General features: G+C 37.7%; 1 protein-coding gene across 1 annotated transcript in view; it reads right to left on the bottom strand.

The window, feature by feature from the left end:
* Positions 1-18808, bottom strand: part of DCDC1 (doublecortin domain containing 1) — a 680259-nt gene that overhangs the window by 13483 nt on the left and 647968 nt on the right. Inside the window, exons 34-36 of the mRNA XM_007943315.2 lie at positions 15295-15431; positions 13828-14007; positions 968-1118 (exon numbers count right to left, since the gene is read on the bottom strand). Coding sequence (XP_007941506.2) covers positions 968-1118; positions 13828-14007; positions 15295-15431 — 468 coding nt within the window. The remainder of the gene's footprint in view (positions 1-967; positions 1119-13827; positions 14008-15294; positions 15432-18808) is intronic.

The raw sequence follows: 18808 nt of genomic DNA, 5'->3' as shown, positions 1-18808 counted from the left end.
CCTTAGGAGTTCTGGTAGCATAGTGCCTAAGGCATTTGACTGCTAACCAGAAGGCTGGCGGTTCAAACCCACCAGCCACTCCTTGGAAGGAAGATGGGCAATCTACTTCCATAGTGATACTTCCTCGGAAACCCAAGGAGGGGTCGCTGAGTCAAGTTTGATTTGACGACACATAACAACAACAACAATAAATCCTTGTCTTCCTATTTTTGGGTCTTTATTTCTATGCTTCTGTACATTCTGAGCTAACTAGAAAGGTTTATAAAGGTATAAATATGAAAAGATAAATATTAAAAGTTTCTGGTTTACATATCTTATGTGTAACATGGAGATAATAATTTTACATTGACTCCTTAAAAGAAGTAATCTGGCATTATTATTTTAGGGATCCCAGGCAATTCACTTCTTAATCTTTTACCTTCCATTAAATTATCAATGTTCTGAAAATTACATCATTCCTAATGTACAGCTACTTACAGAGAGGAGCTTTAAATTCTTCAAGATAAATAGGGTAAGGGCCAAGAGTTGGTTCAACAACAAATACATGCTCTGAACAAATAGCATGTATTTACTTATTACCAAATACAGAAATCTGAAAATTGTACAGTACAATTAATAAAACATTAAAAGTTAAATAACTTGAAAAAGTAGCAAGCCAGTGGATCCTTATTTTTCTCAGGAAAACGAGACCTTGTTAGTATTTCTACAAATAAACTCCTTGGATATGGTTCAAGACTAACTGAACTTGGGTTGAATTCTTTAGAGCAGACAGTGTTAACAATGAGATTCCAATGAATAAATACAAATTTAACTTTAGTCATATGGGAGAATAAAAATATAGGGGGGAAGGTAATTATTTAAAAATCATCATAATGGGATACAAAACTCAGTATATAAGCTCTTTGAATAAAAGACTTGGTGTTTTAATTCTTCAAAAATCTGACGGAAAAGAATTTTCTACCCATACCTTTCTGCATTACAAAGCCACGTCCCATGGACACACAGATGACCATGTCTCGCTCTATGTCGTCCCATGACTGAATGGGCTTTCCATCTGGAGTGAACAGTGTTCTGGCTGGGTGGGCCGTTTTGAGACGGGATGAGCAGTCATCCAGCAGCTGAAACACCAAGGGGCAGCCACATTGGAACGTAGAATGTCACAAAATAATCAAGTGTCGAAGAATCAATTAATTTAAGAGAACTATTATCCTGAATGGAGTATTTATTCACTTAAAACTGTTAGAAATATGGATAGAGGGCGATGGGAAGAAGAGCATAGATGTGTTCCCTAAAGTGTTTAAATAATGAGGAAATTCAGTGCTTTTTGATGGAATTTTCCTTGTAGTTCCCTCTTTTTCTATGTGCCACAATGCTTCTTGCTGGTTTAGAAAGAGGAAGTCTTACTTAGGTGCTTAGGGAGCACTGAACTTCCGTTAAAGGTGATGGAAAAATCCTGAACTCCCAGCATAATAAATGTAACTAATGTTACTGAATTATATGTGTAAAAATGTGGAAATGGCAAATATTTTGCTCTATATACCAAAAACCAAACTCACTGCTATTGAGTCGATTCTGACTCATAGCGACCCCACTTTGGGTTTCTGAGGTGGTAAATCTCTATAGAAGTAGATTTCCCAGTTTTCCTTCTGCAGAATGGCTGGTGGATTTGAAACGCCAACCTCTGGTTAGCAGTCAAATGCCTTAGGCACTACACCACCACAACACAAAAATTTAAATATAATTAATTCCGGATTGAGAATACAGATTTGTCATAATCCCCCCCTCCATCTATATAGGTACCAATCAAGGAAGTAGAATGATAAAAGCATTGGCCAATAGGTGGGAGACCTAATGTCTGGCCTCCATGTGACCTTGAACAAGTCCAGCAATTTCACAAAGAAATAATCTCCTCAAATATAAAATGAAAATTGAGGACAAAAACAACCCTTCTCTGACTCTATGAGTCTGTGATCAGAAAGTACCCATGATGACACCTTGTATCTATAAAAGGAATCACTAGTATGGAGCAACAAGACAAGAACGATGGGCAATGAAACTCAGAGGGTGCAGTTTTTGTCCACTATTTTTAGCAAGAGATGAATTAAAAATGACTTGAAATTATCCGAGAATACATTCTCTTCTGTAGCATGAAATGAATAGAGAAGTGCAATGGGAGATTGGTCTTAAGTATAGCCCTACTCCTCCAGTTAAATAACAGCTGATCAGAACCAATTTGACTAAATACTGTGCATTCGAAACAGCCCTTCAACAACGATCTAAGAAAAAGATTCTGAAAGCTCCTAAGTAGATACTGAAGGGGCCAAAGAAAACTGACCTATCCTGTCTATTGTCAAATGATCTTTCCTGTTCAAGGAGATATAAATAGCACAGTCAACAATAGCAACAACAATGCTTAACAAAATATTCTACAGCATGAAAGGGGTACATTGTATTTGTGAAGGTTTAGAAAAAGATTCACAGCATGGCTATGGTTTAGAGAGTATCTATGTTATGTTTCTCAAATGTCAATAAAATATGGCTGCCATTAAAAAAAAAAAATATTCTGGAATGAGATAAAACCACAGCCAAAAATAAAGGAGAATTGCTGAGATGTAGGTAGAGATGATGATGATGATGATAATGTTGTTGTTGTTGTTATATGTGTCGTCGAGTCAGCCTCAACTCAAAGTGACCCTTCCTTGAGTTTCCGAGGCAGTATCACTACAGAAGTAGATTGCCCAACCTTCCTTCCGAGGAGTAGCTGGTGGGTTTGAACCGCCAGCCTTCTGGTTAGCAGTCAAGTACCTTAGGCAGTATGCTACCAGAGCGCCTGATGATGATGATAGCAGCTAAAATTAATTGATATATTTCTTTGTGCTTGGTACTGTTCTGAAAGCTTTCATTGACTACCTCATTTCATTCTATGGAAATAATTATTATACTCCCTTTTGTTGAGGAGAAAAATGAAGAACAGAGAAGTTAAATATCAGAAGCAAAGCTACACAGTAGGAGCAAGGTTTCAAGTTGGGATAAATAGGTAGCTGAATGAGAAGAGAAGATAAAGAAATAAAAGACTCAACAGAATAAAAATCTGAGTTAGGAGTAGAAAATGAAGACTCAATATTGCAGAGAATGAAATCAGTATTGGGGAGGACTAAGTTAAAAACATATCATAGGAGACAAAGGACAAGAGATAAGATTTATGAGAAATAAAAGTTAAACATCTGGAATATCAAGAGATCAGGTATGAAACTTTTACATTATTAGTGTTACTGAAGAAGAGTCAAGAATAAATTAAACTTAAGTAATTATCAAAAAAAAAAAAAAAAAGAAGAAGAAGAAGAAAACTTTCTTGTCCCAAACAAAGATCATGTCTTCAGATCAAATAAGCTAACCCAGGATAAGGCAAAGTTAATGAAAAAGTTATTAACTTTTAAATATAACCAGGTAAAAAGTATGAATGTCAAGCATTTGGAGAAAATCCATTTATGTTTAGAGTTTTCTACAATACAGAATAGCAAAGAAAATGGACCTAAATCTATGAAGATTTTAGGTTTAAACACAAGAATTCTGCATCCAGTCAAGTTATTATTTATGGTTAAAGGGAAACAAAAGATATATTCATGTAGACAAAACTTCAGAAAACATACCGTCAACATATATTTCAGATTATTAAGAAATGAGTAAAAATTCCTTGAGTATGGGAAAGTCATAATGTAAAATGATTAAAACTAAACTTTAAGACCATTAAAACACAATACAACTATTATAAGAGTGGTCAGGAAATAAATGAAAAAATAATTACTTAAAAAATCTTTATAGAGAAAAAAAGTAAAAATAATATAAAATGTCTTCAAAATGCACAGTGGGCAAGCAAAACAAAATCAAAGCATTCTAACTTTGTTACTTAAACCAAACTCCCTGCCATCGAGTCGAACCCAACTAATAGCGACCCCTCCTTGGGTTTCTGAGGCAATATCACTACAGAAGTAGATTGCCCAACCTTCCTTCCAACTAGTGGCTGGAGAGTTTGAACCACCAGCCTTCTGGTTAGCAGTCAAATGACTTAGGCACTATTCTACCAGAGCTTCTTGTTACTTATGGGGACAAAATATATTGTTCCTCCTTTTTCTTTTTTTTAAAAACATTTATTTGTATGATTATAGCCAGTGAAATAAAATATAAAACCAGAATAAGAGAAATAATTCTTATAAAGGAATAGTCCAAATCATCATATGAACTTCTTATGATTTCATTCTTAGAAAATGAAACAAATGAAAAATAGCAAAAATAAGACCTTAAAAGTAAAATAAAAGCTTAATAAAATAGCCAAACACAAAATAAATTTAAATCATTCTTTTTCTACACACCAAAAAAGACATTCAGAGAGTGTGTTGTTGTTAGATTCCATAGAGTCGGTTCTGACTTATAGTGACCCTATGGACAACAGAACGAAACACGGCTTGGTCCAGCACCATTCTCAAAACCATTGCCATGCTGGAGCCCACCATCACATCAACTCATTTCAGTAAGGCTCTTCCTCTTTTTCACTGCCTTCTACAAACATGATATCCTTCTCCAGGGGTTGATCCCTTCTGATGACATAACCGAAGTACAAGAGTTGAAGTCTGGCCATTCTCACTTCTAAGGAGCATTCCAACTGTACATCCTCCAAGACACATTTGTTTATTCTTCTAGAAGATCATGGCGTAGTCAATATTTTCCACCAACACTACAAATCAAATGCATCAATTCTACTGTGGTCTACTTTATTCATTGTCTAGCTCTCACATGCATATGAACTATTGAACAGGCTATGGCTTGGGTCAGGCACACCTTATTCTTCACAGTGACATGTTTGCTCTTTAACAACTTTAAGAAAGCCTTTTGCAGCAGACTTGCCCAATGCAACTGGCTGTTTGATTTCTTGACAACTGCTTCCCTGGATGTTGATTGTGGATCCAAGAAAAAATGAAATCCTTGACAACTTCAATTTTTTCTCCATTTATCATAATGTTGCTTATGGCCCAGTTGTGAGGATTTGTATTTTCTTTATGCTGAGGTGTAGTCCATAATGAAGGCTATAGTCTCTGATCTTCAAAAGTAAGTACATCAAGTCTTCTTCACTTTCCACAAGCAAGGCTGTGTCATCTGCATATCTTAGGTTGTTAATAGGTCTTCCCTCAATCCTGATGCCACATTCTTCTTCATATAGTCCAGCTTCTCAGATTATTTGTTCAGCATGCATATTGAAAGGATGCAACCCTGACATGCACCTTCCCTGATTTTAAACCATGCAGTATCCACTTGTTCTGTTCAAGCAACTTCCTCTCAGTCTATGTACAGGTTCCTCAGGGGCACAATTAAGTGTTCCAGAATTCCCACTCTTTGTAATGTTATCCATAATTTGTTATGATCCACACAGGTGAATACCTTTGCATACTCAATAAAACACAGGTAAAAACTTTCTGGTATTCTTTGCTTTTAATCAAGATCCATCTGACATCAGCAACGATATCCCTCATTCCACATCCTTCTCTGAATCTGGCTTGATTTCTGGCAGTTGCTTGTCAATATGCTACTACCACCATTTTTGGAGTATCTTCAGCAAAATTTTACTTGTGTGTGATATTAATGATATTGTTCAATTCTTTCTCTATTCTGTTGGACCACATTTCTTTGGAATGAGCACAAATATGGATCTCTTCCAATTGGTTGGCCAGGTAGCTGTCCTCTAAATTTCTTGACATAAGCAATTAAGCATCTCTAGTTCCACATCCTTTTGTTGAAACATCTCAATGGGTATTCTGTCAATTCCTGGTGGCTTGTTTTTCACCATTAAAAAGGCAAGAAAGGAAGGAAAGACCAAAATGGATGTCATAAGAGACTCTAAAACTTGCTCTTGGACATAAGGTAGCTAAAGGGAAAGGAAGAAATGATGAAGTCAAAGAGCTGAACAGAAGATTTCAAAGGGTAACCCCAAAAGACAAGATAAATTATTATAATGAAATGTGCAAAGATCTAGATTTAGAAAATCAAAAGAGGCATAGAGGTTAGAATTTATAACATATATTCAGGAGGCATAATTTAATCCATAACGCTGTGTAAAGTAGAAACCTGTTAGAGAAGGAAAACTCAAATGTTTTTCATTAGTCACATGTCAAAGGCAGAAAACATGCAAGACTCAGAAAAACAAGGCAGTCATGTCAAGTTCTGGCTCTCACAAGTTTCACTGTAATTAACAGCATAATACAACTACAGTCAAACCTCCTTAGGATGAATTATGGTGTTTGAATGTAATTCTAAAATTCCATTGAAAGAAGGCAAGAATATTCAGCTAAAATTTAAAATAATTTAAAAATTTAAAATAAAATACAACCGAGGCAACTTCTATCAGATGTTAATCAAGTCGACACTGACTCATAGCGACCCCTCTTTCGGTTTCTGAGGCAGTTATCTCTATGGAAGTAGATTGCCCAACCTTCCTTCCGAGGAGTAGCTGTTGGATTTGAACCACCAGCCTTCTGGTTAGCAGTTAAATGCTTTGGGCACTACACCACCAGAGCTCCCAATATCTATTATAAAATTATAATAATTTAAAAAGTATTAAGTACAGTAGATAGCTCAAAAAACCTAGAAGTGAGCATATATAAGAATTCTGTCTATGATAAAGTTAGTATTCCAACTCAGTGGAGAGAAAAAGAAAAGTTTCATAAACTGAGATAACAATTTTAGGCCAACAAATAGAGAAAATTGCTTCACTCAAATGTTTCAGAGTTTAAAACAGAAAAGATAAAACATAATTATAAAAAATTAAAAAGAATAATTGGATGAATCTTTATAAGATTTAAGGACAATAAAGAACTATAAGAACATTAAAAGCAAGGGAAAAAGTATATAAATTTTTGTATATTAAAAAAATGCCATAAACACAATAGTGAATTGGAAATTTGGTATAATGAATCTGATACTATTAAAAAATAAAAAACCGAAAACTTTTATAAATCAGTCTGAAAAAACTTCCAATAGAAAAATAGCAAAGGATTAAAGAGGGAATTTATAGATGTCTAATAAATGGTAAAACAAACCAAAACAAATCAAAATCAACTTTAGAAGTAATTAATGGCATATAAGTTAAATGACATTACATTATCTTCTATCAAGTGACTACACTCATTCACCACTTGTCAGATCATAAACTGCTGAAATATTCTATGTAATTTGACTTAACAATTCTACTTTTCTGAATTTTTAACAGTTCTACTTTTGGAAACAATTAGAAAATTATATAAAGATTCATATATAAATATTCATTGGAGCATTCTTTATAACAGCAAAAAATTGAAAACAACTTACATGTCAAACAATAGAAAGGTGTATGAATAAATTATAGTGCATCAATGTGACAGAATATTACAAGGCCATGTAAAATAATATGTTTTAAGAATATTAAATAATATGGGAAAAGTAACAATTATTGGTTGGATAATACAGGTTGTAAAACTGTATATACTGTGTTATCTACAACAATCACAATGGTAAAAAATGTATAACTTTACAAATATAAAAAACATACCAAACCAAATTCACTGCCAGTGAGTCAATTTCAACTCAGCAACCCCTCCTTGAGTTTCCAAGGCAGTATCTCTATGGAAGTAGATTGCCCATTCTTCCTTCTGAGGAGTGGCTAGTGGGTTTGAACCACCAGCCTTCTGGTTAGCAGTCAAATGCCTTAGGCACTATGCCACTAGAGTGTTTTGGTCACCTAGTTCCACTGTAACAGAAAATATACCACAAATGGATGGTTTGAACAAACAGGATTTTATTCTCTTACAGTTTTGAAGGCTAGAAGTCTAACTTCAAAGTGCCAGCTCTAGGGGCTGGTGAAAGCCCCTCAACCTTGGGCTTCAGTTCTGCCTCTTGCTCCTGGCCCGCTGAAGCTGGAGGCTTCCTTCACACAGACAGCGGCTGACTGTTGAGGATGACAAACCCAAGGTGGACAAGTAAAAAGGCACAGTCCCGATATTACAAAACCCCATGGCAGGCCATTGATTTAAGTCCATTAAGAGTCCCAAGATTGGCAGACAACATAGCAGGTTGCTGAACAGTGACTTGGCTACAGGCAGGATTCAAGTGTGCCAAAAGCTACAGACCAGTCCCCAAGCTTCTCCTTATATACTGGAAGCAGACCACATCCCTAAGGTAGCTACTCAGCTATTTCAGTAGATTCCACCATGGCGGTGATTACCAGTCTCAGAATGGGGAATAACTACATCCAGCTGCCCAGTCACTCAAAACCAGGCCCAGCCAAGTTGACGCATAACCTTAACTACCACACTGTGGTTATTTGTAAGGTGCTCTGGTGGCATACTGGTTAAAGCACCTGGCTGCTAACCAAAAGGTTGGTGGTTCTAACCCACAAGCCATTCCATGGGTTGCTATGCATCAGAATTGACTCAATGTCAATGGGGTTTTTTTTTTTTTGGTTTTATGGTTATTTGTAGTGATAGAGTTTTCATTTCCCTCTTGATCTTTTTATATCTTTTCTAACTTTAATGCAATAACTATGTTTTGTTTTCTAATTAGGAATCCAAAAAATTTATGCAAGTGAAAAATATTCATTGATTATTTTCAAAACTGAGATTGCAGTAGATTCATATTATTTTCCTTTGTGATCCTTCTAAATTCTCCATAACAATAGCCCCTCATTTTTTTTCTATTCCCTAGAACCCTAAGAAAGGAGTCTGGTAGCTTAGTGCCTAAGGCATTTGACTGCTTACCAGAAGGCTGGTAACCTACCAGCCGCTCCTCAGAAGGAAGGTTGGGTGATCTACTTCCATAGTGATACCACCTCAGAAACCCAAGGAGGGGTCACTATGAGTGTGGTCTGACTCAACGGCATATAACAACTACAACAACCTCACCCTAAGAGTGTGATAGCTGAGTTTCTGTGTGGGCTGTGGCCAGTGGAGAGCTCTACTAGAAATATGTATAGAAGTCTCCAGAAGGATCCTGTGTAATTTGAAAAGGTTTACAAATAAAATTATTATATTTTTCCCTATTTTACCACTAAAAATTATTTATCATGTTTTTTCTTATAATAAAAAATAAACATTTTTTTATTAATAAACATATACTAAATGCAAAATAGGAATTAAGTCTATAGTTATTTGCCTGCTTTCATTAGAAGATGTATTTACACGAGATGAAGTCAGTGAGTTGTAAAATTTTTAAAAAATAAATTTGAAAATAAGGCATGTTCAGAACAACTAAGTTCTAAAAGATCTACTCAGCATATAATCTTTAAATGCATTCTTAATTCTTAGTTTTTCAAATATATCTAAATTTACTCAAATATCTTCTTCCCTATGGGGAAACAGAAATAAAATGTTTACATTTTTTGCAATAACAAAAGCTGCTATTAAAGAACACATGTTCTACGAATAATTCCTTGTCTGCAGTCTACTCTGAGAGTTTAGTTTTCATAGGCCATGTCTTCTCGGACAGGGCACTTGGCCATCACAAACGATTGTGCATTCTCTGTGTGCGAGGGGTGACTGCCTCTACAAATCAAAAGGATCTGTTTCTCACTCTTTCAGCTTCCACTCACGCATTCAGAATTGTTCCCTGGCTGAAAAAGAGCACATTGATTTTGAGATTCTGTAGAATCAGAGAGATGTTTCAGGGATGGGAGAAGACAAACACTTCAGGACTGTGGAAGGAGGGGCCCAGGCAATCATAAATCAGAGAAAAATGTTGCCCTTGAAGAAAGAGCCACTAACCCTGGAGAGAAACTGCCTGGGCGCACTGATGACAGATGAGCCTATACCAGTTGGAGATGAGAGTTGCTCTGGCAGTGTTCAAAGAGTGGGTTGGAAGAAAGTGGTTAAATCATCCAGAATGGCCACAGCAGAGGAAGAAGTTGAGGGAAAGTCAGCACTGGATGAGATTCGAAAACCATCTGGGGGATTCATTACAGAAGGCACCAGGAAGCACTTTCCTCTGTTTCTCATTCTTCTGGCAAAAATACCAACCACTGAAACTCTGATCATCTTTGGAATTTGTGTCATTAGCCAGATTCCCCCAGTGAAACCTGAACCCTCCTCTTCCTGCTGCCTGTTTGTTCCACACAGGCCGTTCTCCAGAGGTTCGCTTTACAGCCAGAGAGTCTGAAAGGATACATTGCTAACTGATCACAAAGAGTCTCATGCAGGTCCCTAGACAGCACAGAGAAGGGAAGAGATTAGAAAGAACAAAAAAATTAAGTAAAGCAAAGGAAGAAATACTATGTACAAAACTTTCTAGCCATTCCCTAAGTATCTTCCCATAAACCAAGACCACATTAATCTCCCACAACATTGCTTTCACATGCCATTACCTTATGGGGACAAAGAATGGTTCAAGTACTTTAGTCTGGGACAGTACGCAGGGGCCACCATATCCTTGGAACCAATCTCTCCAGTGGTCTCTGTCCTCATTTCTTAGCCTAAGCACCATCTATCTACCACAAATCATGGATGTCAACACCGATGCCATTGTGCCTGGTGCCGCCTTCCTTGATATTGCTATTTCTGCCTAAAACATTGAATCTTACCTATTTTTCACATTCGTCAGAGGTCCTCATTGACTCCTCAGTGGAGCCTTTCTCTAGCATCTCAGGTGGGGACAGTGCTTCCTCCTCTGAACTCCTACTGAACTTCCTGCCTGCACTACTAACTTGACCTTTATCACATGCTATTGGTACTTCTCTAAGACAAATGTCAGCTTCCTTATCAAATCAGTTTTTCTTACAAAGGCAATCCATGTTCATCATAAAAAATATGGCACACACAGAAAAATACACACAAAAAAATGAAAATAGAAATCATTCATAATATGTCAAAAAATAAATACCTCCAAAAATAATTCCTTCCTATCCTACCAGTAGTGCCTGGTAGCGTAGTGCCTAAGGCACTTGACTGCTAACCAGAAGGCTGGCGGTTCAAACTCACCAGCCACTACTCGGAAGGAAGGTTGGGCAATCTACTTCCATAGTGATACTGCCTCGGAAACCCAAGAAGGGGTCACTATGAGTTGGGTGCAACTCCACGGCATATAACAACAACAACAAATAAAGTTTACACAATCTTTCATAAATATAAATTAGAATACATCACAGTATCCACCCCTGTGCCCTTCATATACAAAGTTTATTTAAAAAAAATTGTTTGGGCATGGAATAATATGTTTTGAGTATCTGTTATATGCAACACCAAGAGTCTCATAAATCAAGATTCATTCCCACACACACCAGATAAATGTAATCTTTCTTAATGTTATGAGAAGTATTTGCTACCCTGAGTTCAATAGGCTGTCTTTTCTCCATTGTCCCTGCTCTCCTCTTTATCTGTATATTAATCAATTTCATATTCTTTCAGTATTCTATTGCTTATAATTACAATGGTTAAGTGATTAGTACCTAAAGCATTTGATTGTTAAGCAGAAGGCTGGTGGTTCAAACCCACCAGCCACTCTTGGAAGGAAGACTACTTCCATAGAGATCTAAACTCACTGCCATAGAGTCAAATCCGACTCAGAAACCCAAGAAGGGGTTGCTATGAGTTGGATCCACGGCACCGAGTTTTTTTTTTTTTCGTTATGTAGAACACAAACTCTATGGTTTTTCATGAAATCAGCAAGAAGGAAATATTTTCTGCTCTGTTCTGTAAAGTCACAATGGGTCAGAATCAACTCAATGGTAGTGGGGTTTTTGGATTTTTAGGAAGTTCTTTTCTGAAAGAGCTTTCTCTCTCTCTTTAAAAAAATCACAGCCTTTTTATTCCCCCACCCCCCACCCCCAGGTATCTGAAGTTCCTTTTCCTGTATACTTAGTTTTGAGTTTACATTTTATGCATTTTTTCCTTTTATTTCTCAAGTACAGTAATTTGTGGTCAACTTCCCAGATGTAATTGCTTTTGTAGTTCTTCAAACACCTTATCAAAGAAGATTGCTTCTTTCTTTGAAATCCTGAACCAATCTTCAGGGCTAGAATTCATCTGAAGTGTTCTTGCTACTCTAGGTTCTCTCATCAGCCTCCGTAGACTTCTCTAATTAAGTCTATTGTACTATCTTGCTTCCCCCTTTTTCTCCAAATCCCATCTTCATGTGCCTTCCTCTCATCCCAGAAAACATTTCAGGAAATAAGAAAGCCAAACTAGTATTAAAAATATCACTGAACAAAAATGTTTTAAAGATCATAAAATCCATTTATTTTCATTGAGTCACTGGGTGGTGCGAACATCAATGAAGCAGGCTGCTAACCAAAAGGGTGGTGGGTCAAGTCCACCCAAGGACCTCAGAAGAAAGTTCTGATGATTTACTTCCGAAAGAATCAGCCTTTGAAAACCCTGTGGAGCACTTCTACCGAGACATATGTGGGATCACTATGAGTCAGAATCGGCCTGATGGCAACTGGTTAATGTTTTCATTTATATATGAAGACAAAATGTTAAATCTTAAAATTTTACCCTGAAATTGCAAGCAATATATGAACCCCTCCTCACCTTTTTCTTAGTCAATGTTTTAAGTTTGCAAAGTGTAAAGTTAGCCAGATTTCTAGGACTCTGGGTAGTAAGAATATGACAGGTTTTCTCTAGTTAGTACTATTACTTTCATTACGTAGTTAATAACTCATGATGGATGAGATAGTTAAGATTGTGTGTCAACTTGCCTGGGTTGCGGTTTTGAGTGGCTGGGCAGCTGGATGTAGTTATTCCCCATGATGAGACTGTAATCACCTCCATGGTGGAAGTGGCTGCGAGCCGCTAAGTAGTTGCCGTCAGGGTATGGCCTGCTTCCAGCATATAAGGAGAGGCTTTGAGAATGGTGTCTAGCTTTTTGGCATGTTTACATCCTGCATTTGGCCAAGACTTCATCCAGTGGCCTGCCACATTGCCTGCCAATCTTGGAGATGCTCCTTGACTTGAACCAGTGGTCTGTCATGTTGCCTGGCAATCTTGGGATTGTGCTATTTTTACCTGCTGACTTTGGGTTTGTCACCCTCAGCAGCCAGCAGCTACTTGAGATAGGAGATGCCTCCAGCTTTGATGGGCCTGGAATAAGAGGCAGAATTGAAGCCTAAGGTTGAGGGCCTTTACCCAGCCCCTGGAGCCAGCACTCTGAATTTGGGACTTCTAGATTAGGAGCTCTGGTAGCATAGTGGCTAAGACACTTGCCTGCTCACCAGACGGCTGGCGGTTCAAACCCACCAGCCACTCCTCGGAAGGAAGGTTGGGCAATCCTACTTCCGTAGTGATACTGCCTCGGAAACCCAAGGAGGGGTCGCTATGAGTCAGGGCCGACTCGACGGCACATAACAACAACAACAACAACAGCTTCATAAACCGCAAGAGAATAAATTTCTATTTGTGGAAACCATCCATTTGTGGTATGTCTGTTACAGCAGCACTAGAGAACCAAGACAGTAGGGGGAATGATTTTTTTCCTGAACTGTGTTGAAAATGGGGAGGAGGGGTATTTTAAAGTATAGATTTTGCTTTTTGGTTGTATTGTTTGGCTGATAGGTACTCTTGTCATTGTTCTCTGCTGGCCGAGTGGCATTTTCAGATTCACACATATGTCAGACAGCACTGGACTTCACACCTTCACACATATAAGCTCATTTGATCACCACATCAACTCCATGATAAAAGTATTATTTCTGCTTTACAGAGAAGAAAATGAGGTTCAGAGAGGTGAAGTAATTTGCCTGACGAACCAATCTCGAAATGGCAGAGCTGGTATTGGAACTCAGGTCTATGAAACAGTCTCTTTCCACAACTGATTTACCTCTGAAATAGCTTTGCCCCAGGCATAAGTGCCGTCTTCCGGTCTGCCTCCATTTAGATAAACCCACACTCGTTTTGTGTTGGGTTGCATACACAGGCTGCTCTGCTTGACTGCGATACGTTTAGTTGAAATTGGAGACTCTCCTTTGGATTGCAGTTCTTGGACTTCAGAAAGGTGTGCCTGTCAGGAAAAAAAAATCAATTTTTAGAGAATTGTGGGCTTAGCATGTATGTGCAAAATATGATGGAAGACAGAAACATTTTGTAATTTTAAATTATATTGAAATAATTGTAAGAAGCAACCATTAAATGCATCAGCCTCTCCTTTCAGTGACTCATACAAATTCTCCTTGCTTCAATGAGAGGAGTCACTAATGGCAATAATAATTATTATTATAGTAGTAATAATTATAAAGCACTTGTTTTGGCATAGCTCTTAACCTTCTCTTACAACTTGGAGAAATGAAGAGAGATGTGTTTCTGAACTTCTGCGCAGTGTTTCTCCTATTGAGTGTTTCTTTGTATCTAACAAACGAGTGTTTGATTACAATCACATCATTTCCTTTAACTAAGAAATGCTTAAGGGATTGTATATGATTGTTGTTTAAGGCCTTACTCACTGTCTTTTAAAATATAGTAGCAACCTTTATTCATAGCCAAATCCCTGCCAGCCAGCTTTTCATCCTACTTCAAGCATGTACTAGTTCAATGCTTTACATTCACCACCTGGCCAGTGATTTATCCTTCTTAGCTTGGCAAGAAGTCATATTTCTAGTGATGTCATATTTTTTGCCCTAGTAACTTTGACTTGGGCATACCCCTAAGATATAGATTGAACACACTCAATGACTTTGAGAAACCCTATTAAATAGGAACAAATCATTTTGATAAAAAACTTCACAAAGCCAAAAAGTTTTCCCAGATCTCTGTCCTCAATCCTCTCCCAAAGCTGACCTTTCTCTTCTCGACTTTTTTATGTCTGGCAATCCTGACTGATTGACCAATTGGACTGAAACCACTTTTTTAATTCCTCACTTCTGAATGTCTCCATTGCAATTAGTATTTTGGTCCTTGCTCCTTTTACATATTGAGACATACCCTTAGGAGTGATGAGCAATGAAGTCATAAGGCTCAACGTAACTACACTTATTATAATTACCTTTGTCCATATCCACTGGGCCTTTTTCTCTTCTTTGCTAAGGTCATAATTTCTGATCTTCATTCAAACAAAACATACTTTCATATGAGCTAGATGTCTTTTAGATAGCTACTCGCCAAATGCCAACTCAATGCTTGGCATATGCTTATGTGGTCATAACTGACCAGATGCTGAGAATATATTAATAGCATAATTTTAAAATTCAATATTACACTTTAAAAAGCTTATAAAAGAGCCTAGATCTTTAGTCTAGAGTTCTAAAAGAACATAACCACTGTGCCACCAGGGAGCCTTTCCTAATGAATGTACCTCTGTATGTTTTATAAGTTTCATGAGTTTCATTTCCTCTTGAGTCTGCTCAGTCCAGCCTCCCTCCACCACCACCGGCTGCACAGGGCTTTTGGTAGGAACCATGGTGGCCGGCTGGCATGCTGCTACTCTTCGGCCTGGGGAAAGAAGTCTCTGAAAATGTTGTTTCTGATGATAGGCTTTCAGATTTCAAAAGAAATTGGTTTGGTGTTCTATGCATAAATCATTCCGCGCAAGAGCACAGGTTCAACTACTAAATATGTCATAAAAGCAAAGATGCCGAAGGAAATAATATCTAACAATATCTCTTCATAAGGGAGCTTGAGGCTCTAAATAGCCAGCATACATATACTCTACAGACGGAAAAGAAAGATAACATGCTGACTTCCACACTAGCCCCAGCCTCCCATCCATGACATGGTTCAGCAGTAATTTAGTCAAATAGAATTCATGACCTATATAGTCCCCATCATCTCCTTCAGTCTTGGAACATATGTTTTGTTCTCTTCAGTAGTAATAAGCCTTTCCCCACAATTAGCTTAGTGGCCTGGGGATTAAGTATTTCTAAAATAATATTAACTCAAGAGACAGGAGCCCTTTTTGTTCCTAATAATACCCTATGAGCACAATTAGTTTCTGACACCTCTGCTGTGCCCTTTACAATGTTAAGAAGCTGTGGTAAGAGAAAATATTTATTGGAATATTGCATTTTAAAGAATCATAGGCATAATTTAATAAGTGTGGTGATTCAAATGTATACATTCTTTCAATTAGACCACCTAATATAGCTGGAAAAAAAGAGGTTAAAAAAATCACACTTAGGAAATTCATTTCTTTCTTTGTGTTGAAGACATACTCCTTTGAGCCTCATGCTGATTTTTAAACTTCATAAGTAAAAATAATGCTTCTTCTTATATATTCCTTCTAGAACTTACACTGACCACCAGCTATATGTCAGCACTGTGCTGAATGATGTAAATACAAATTTATTTAAGATCAAGTTCTTGCCTCAAGGGCTTAGTTTTCTGGATAAGGCCACGATAAGGAAATGGTTATACTAATAATTGATTGTAATTATGCTGTACCAGGTAACTCCAGGGTCTATGAGGGAATGTAACAGGGGTACCTGATCTGACCAGATATGTCAAAAAATGCTTCTTTCAGAAAGTAACACCTGCTGTTGTTGTTAGGTGCCGTCAAGTCATCTCTGACTCATAGCAACCCCATGTACAACAGAATGAAACACCACCCGATCCCATGCCAGCTCCATGATCTTTGCTATATTTGAGCCCATTGTCACAGCCACCGTGTCAATCCACCTCATTGAAGGCCTTCCCCTCTTTCATCGACCCTCCACCTTACCACATATCCCTTATGTGATAACAAGGGATATCACATCTGATATCAGCAATGATATCCCTTGTTCCACATCCTCTTCTGAATCCAGCTTGCACCTCTGGAAGTTCTCTGTCAATATACTGCTGCAACCATTTTTGAATTATCTTCAGTAACATTTTACTTGCATGAGATGTTAATGATATTGTTAGATAATTTCCACATTCTGTGGGATCACCTTTCTTTGTAATGGGCACAAATATGGATCTCTTCCAGTCAGTTTGCCAGGTAGCTTTCTTCCAAATCTCTTGGCATAACTGAGTGAGTGTCTCCAGTGGGGCTCTGTTTGTTGAAACATCTCAATGGGTACTCTGTCAATTCCTGGAGCCTTGTTCTTCACCAATTCTTTCAGTGAAGCTTTGACTTCTTCCTTCAATACCATCGGTTCTTGTTCATATGCCACTTCCTGAAATGGATAAAGATCTACCAGTTCTTTTTGGTACGATGACTCTGTGTATTCCTTCCATCTTCTTTTGATGCTTCCTGCATCATTCAATATTTTGCCCATAGAAACTTTTCATACTGTAACTCTAGGTTTAACTTTTTTCCTCAGTTCTTTCAGCTTGAGAAATGCCAAGCATGTTCTTCACTTTTGGTTTTCTAACTCCAGGTCTTTGCACATTTCATTAGGGTAATTGGTTTTGTCCACTAGAGCTGGTCTTTGAAATCTTCTGTTCAGTGCTTTTATCTTGTCATTTTTTCCATTTGCTTTAGCTACTCTCTGCTCAAGGGCATATTTCACAGTCTCTACTGACAACCATTTTGGCCTTTTCTTCTTTTCTCATCTTTTTAATGACCTCTTGCTTTCTTCATGGATGATGTTCTTGATGTCATCCCACAATTCTGGTTTTCAGTCATTGGTGTTCAATGCATCAAATCTATTCTTTAGATGATCTCTAAATTCAGGAGGGATATATTCCAGGTCATATTTTGGCTCTTGTGGACTTGTTTTAATTGTTTTCAACTTCAAGTGGAATTTGCATATGAGCGATTGATGATCTGTTCCACAATCAGATCCTGTCCTGGTTTTGGCTGAAGATACTGAGCTTTTCCATCACCTCTTGCCACAGATGTAGTCAACCTGATTACTGTGTACTCCATCTGGAAAAGTCCACACATATAGCCACCCTTTGTGTTGTTGAAAAAAGTTATTTGCAATGAATAAGTCATTGGTATTGCAAAATTCTATCACGCGATCTCCAGCACTATTTTTGTCACCAAGGCCAAATTTTCCAACTATTGGTGATTCTTCTTTGTTTCCAACTTTTGCATTCTAGTCACCAGTGATAATTAACACATCTTGATTGTATGTTCAGTCAATTTCAGACTGCAGAAGTTGATAAAAATCTTCATTTTCCTCGTCTTTGGCTTTCGTGAATCTAGGATAATAATTTTCCAACGACCAGTGATTCTTCTTTGTTTCCAACTTTTTCATTCCAGTCACCAGTGATAATTAACACATCCTGATTGCATGTTTGGTCAATTTCAGACTGTAGTAGCTGATAAAATTCTTCAATTTCCTCATGTGTGGCTTTGGTGGTTGGGGCATAAATTTGAATAACAGTCATATTAACAGGTCTTCATTGTAGGCGTATGGATATTATCCTATCACTGACAGCACTGTACTTCAGAACAGATCTTGAAACATCCTCTGTGATGATGAATGTCACGCCATTCATCTTCAAATTGTCATTCCTGGCATAGTAGATCATATAGTTATCTGATTCAAAAGGGCAGAACCACTCCATTAGCTCACTAATGCCTAGCATATCAATCTGTATGCATTCCATTTCATTTCTGAAAACTTCCAATTTTCCTAGATTCATGTTTTGTACATTCCATGTTCCTATTATTAATAGATGTTTGCAGCTGTTTCTCCTCAATTTAGGTCATGCCACATCAGCAAATGGAGGTCTGGAAAGCTTTCGTTGTTGTTGTTGTTAAGTGCCGTCGAGTCGTTTCCGACTCATAGCAACCCCATGCACAGCAGAACGAAACACTGCCCGATCCCGTGCCAGCCCCACATCCCTGCTATACTTGATCCCATCATCGCAGCCACCCTATCAATCCATCTCATTGAAGGCCTCCCCCTCTTTCGTCGACCCTCCACCCTACCAAG

Source organism: Orycteropus afer, unplaced genomic scaffold, assembly GCF_000298275.1.
Source record: "Orycteropus afer afer isolate SDZICR_OR568_19922 unplaced genomic scaffold, OryAfe1.0 scaffold00103, whole genome shotgun sequence".
Lineage (NCBI taxonomy): Eukaryota > Metazoa > Chordata > Mammalia > Tubulidentata > Orycteropodidae > Orycteropus > Orycteropus afer.
Note: the sequence above shows the minus strand (reverse complement) of the source record. Positions and strands in the feature narration are given on the sequence as shown.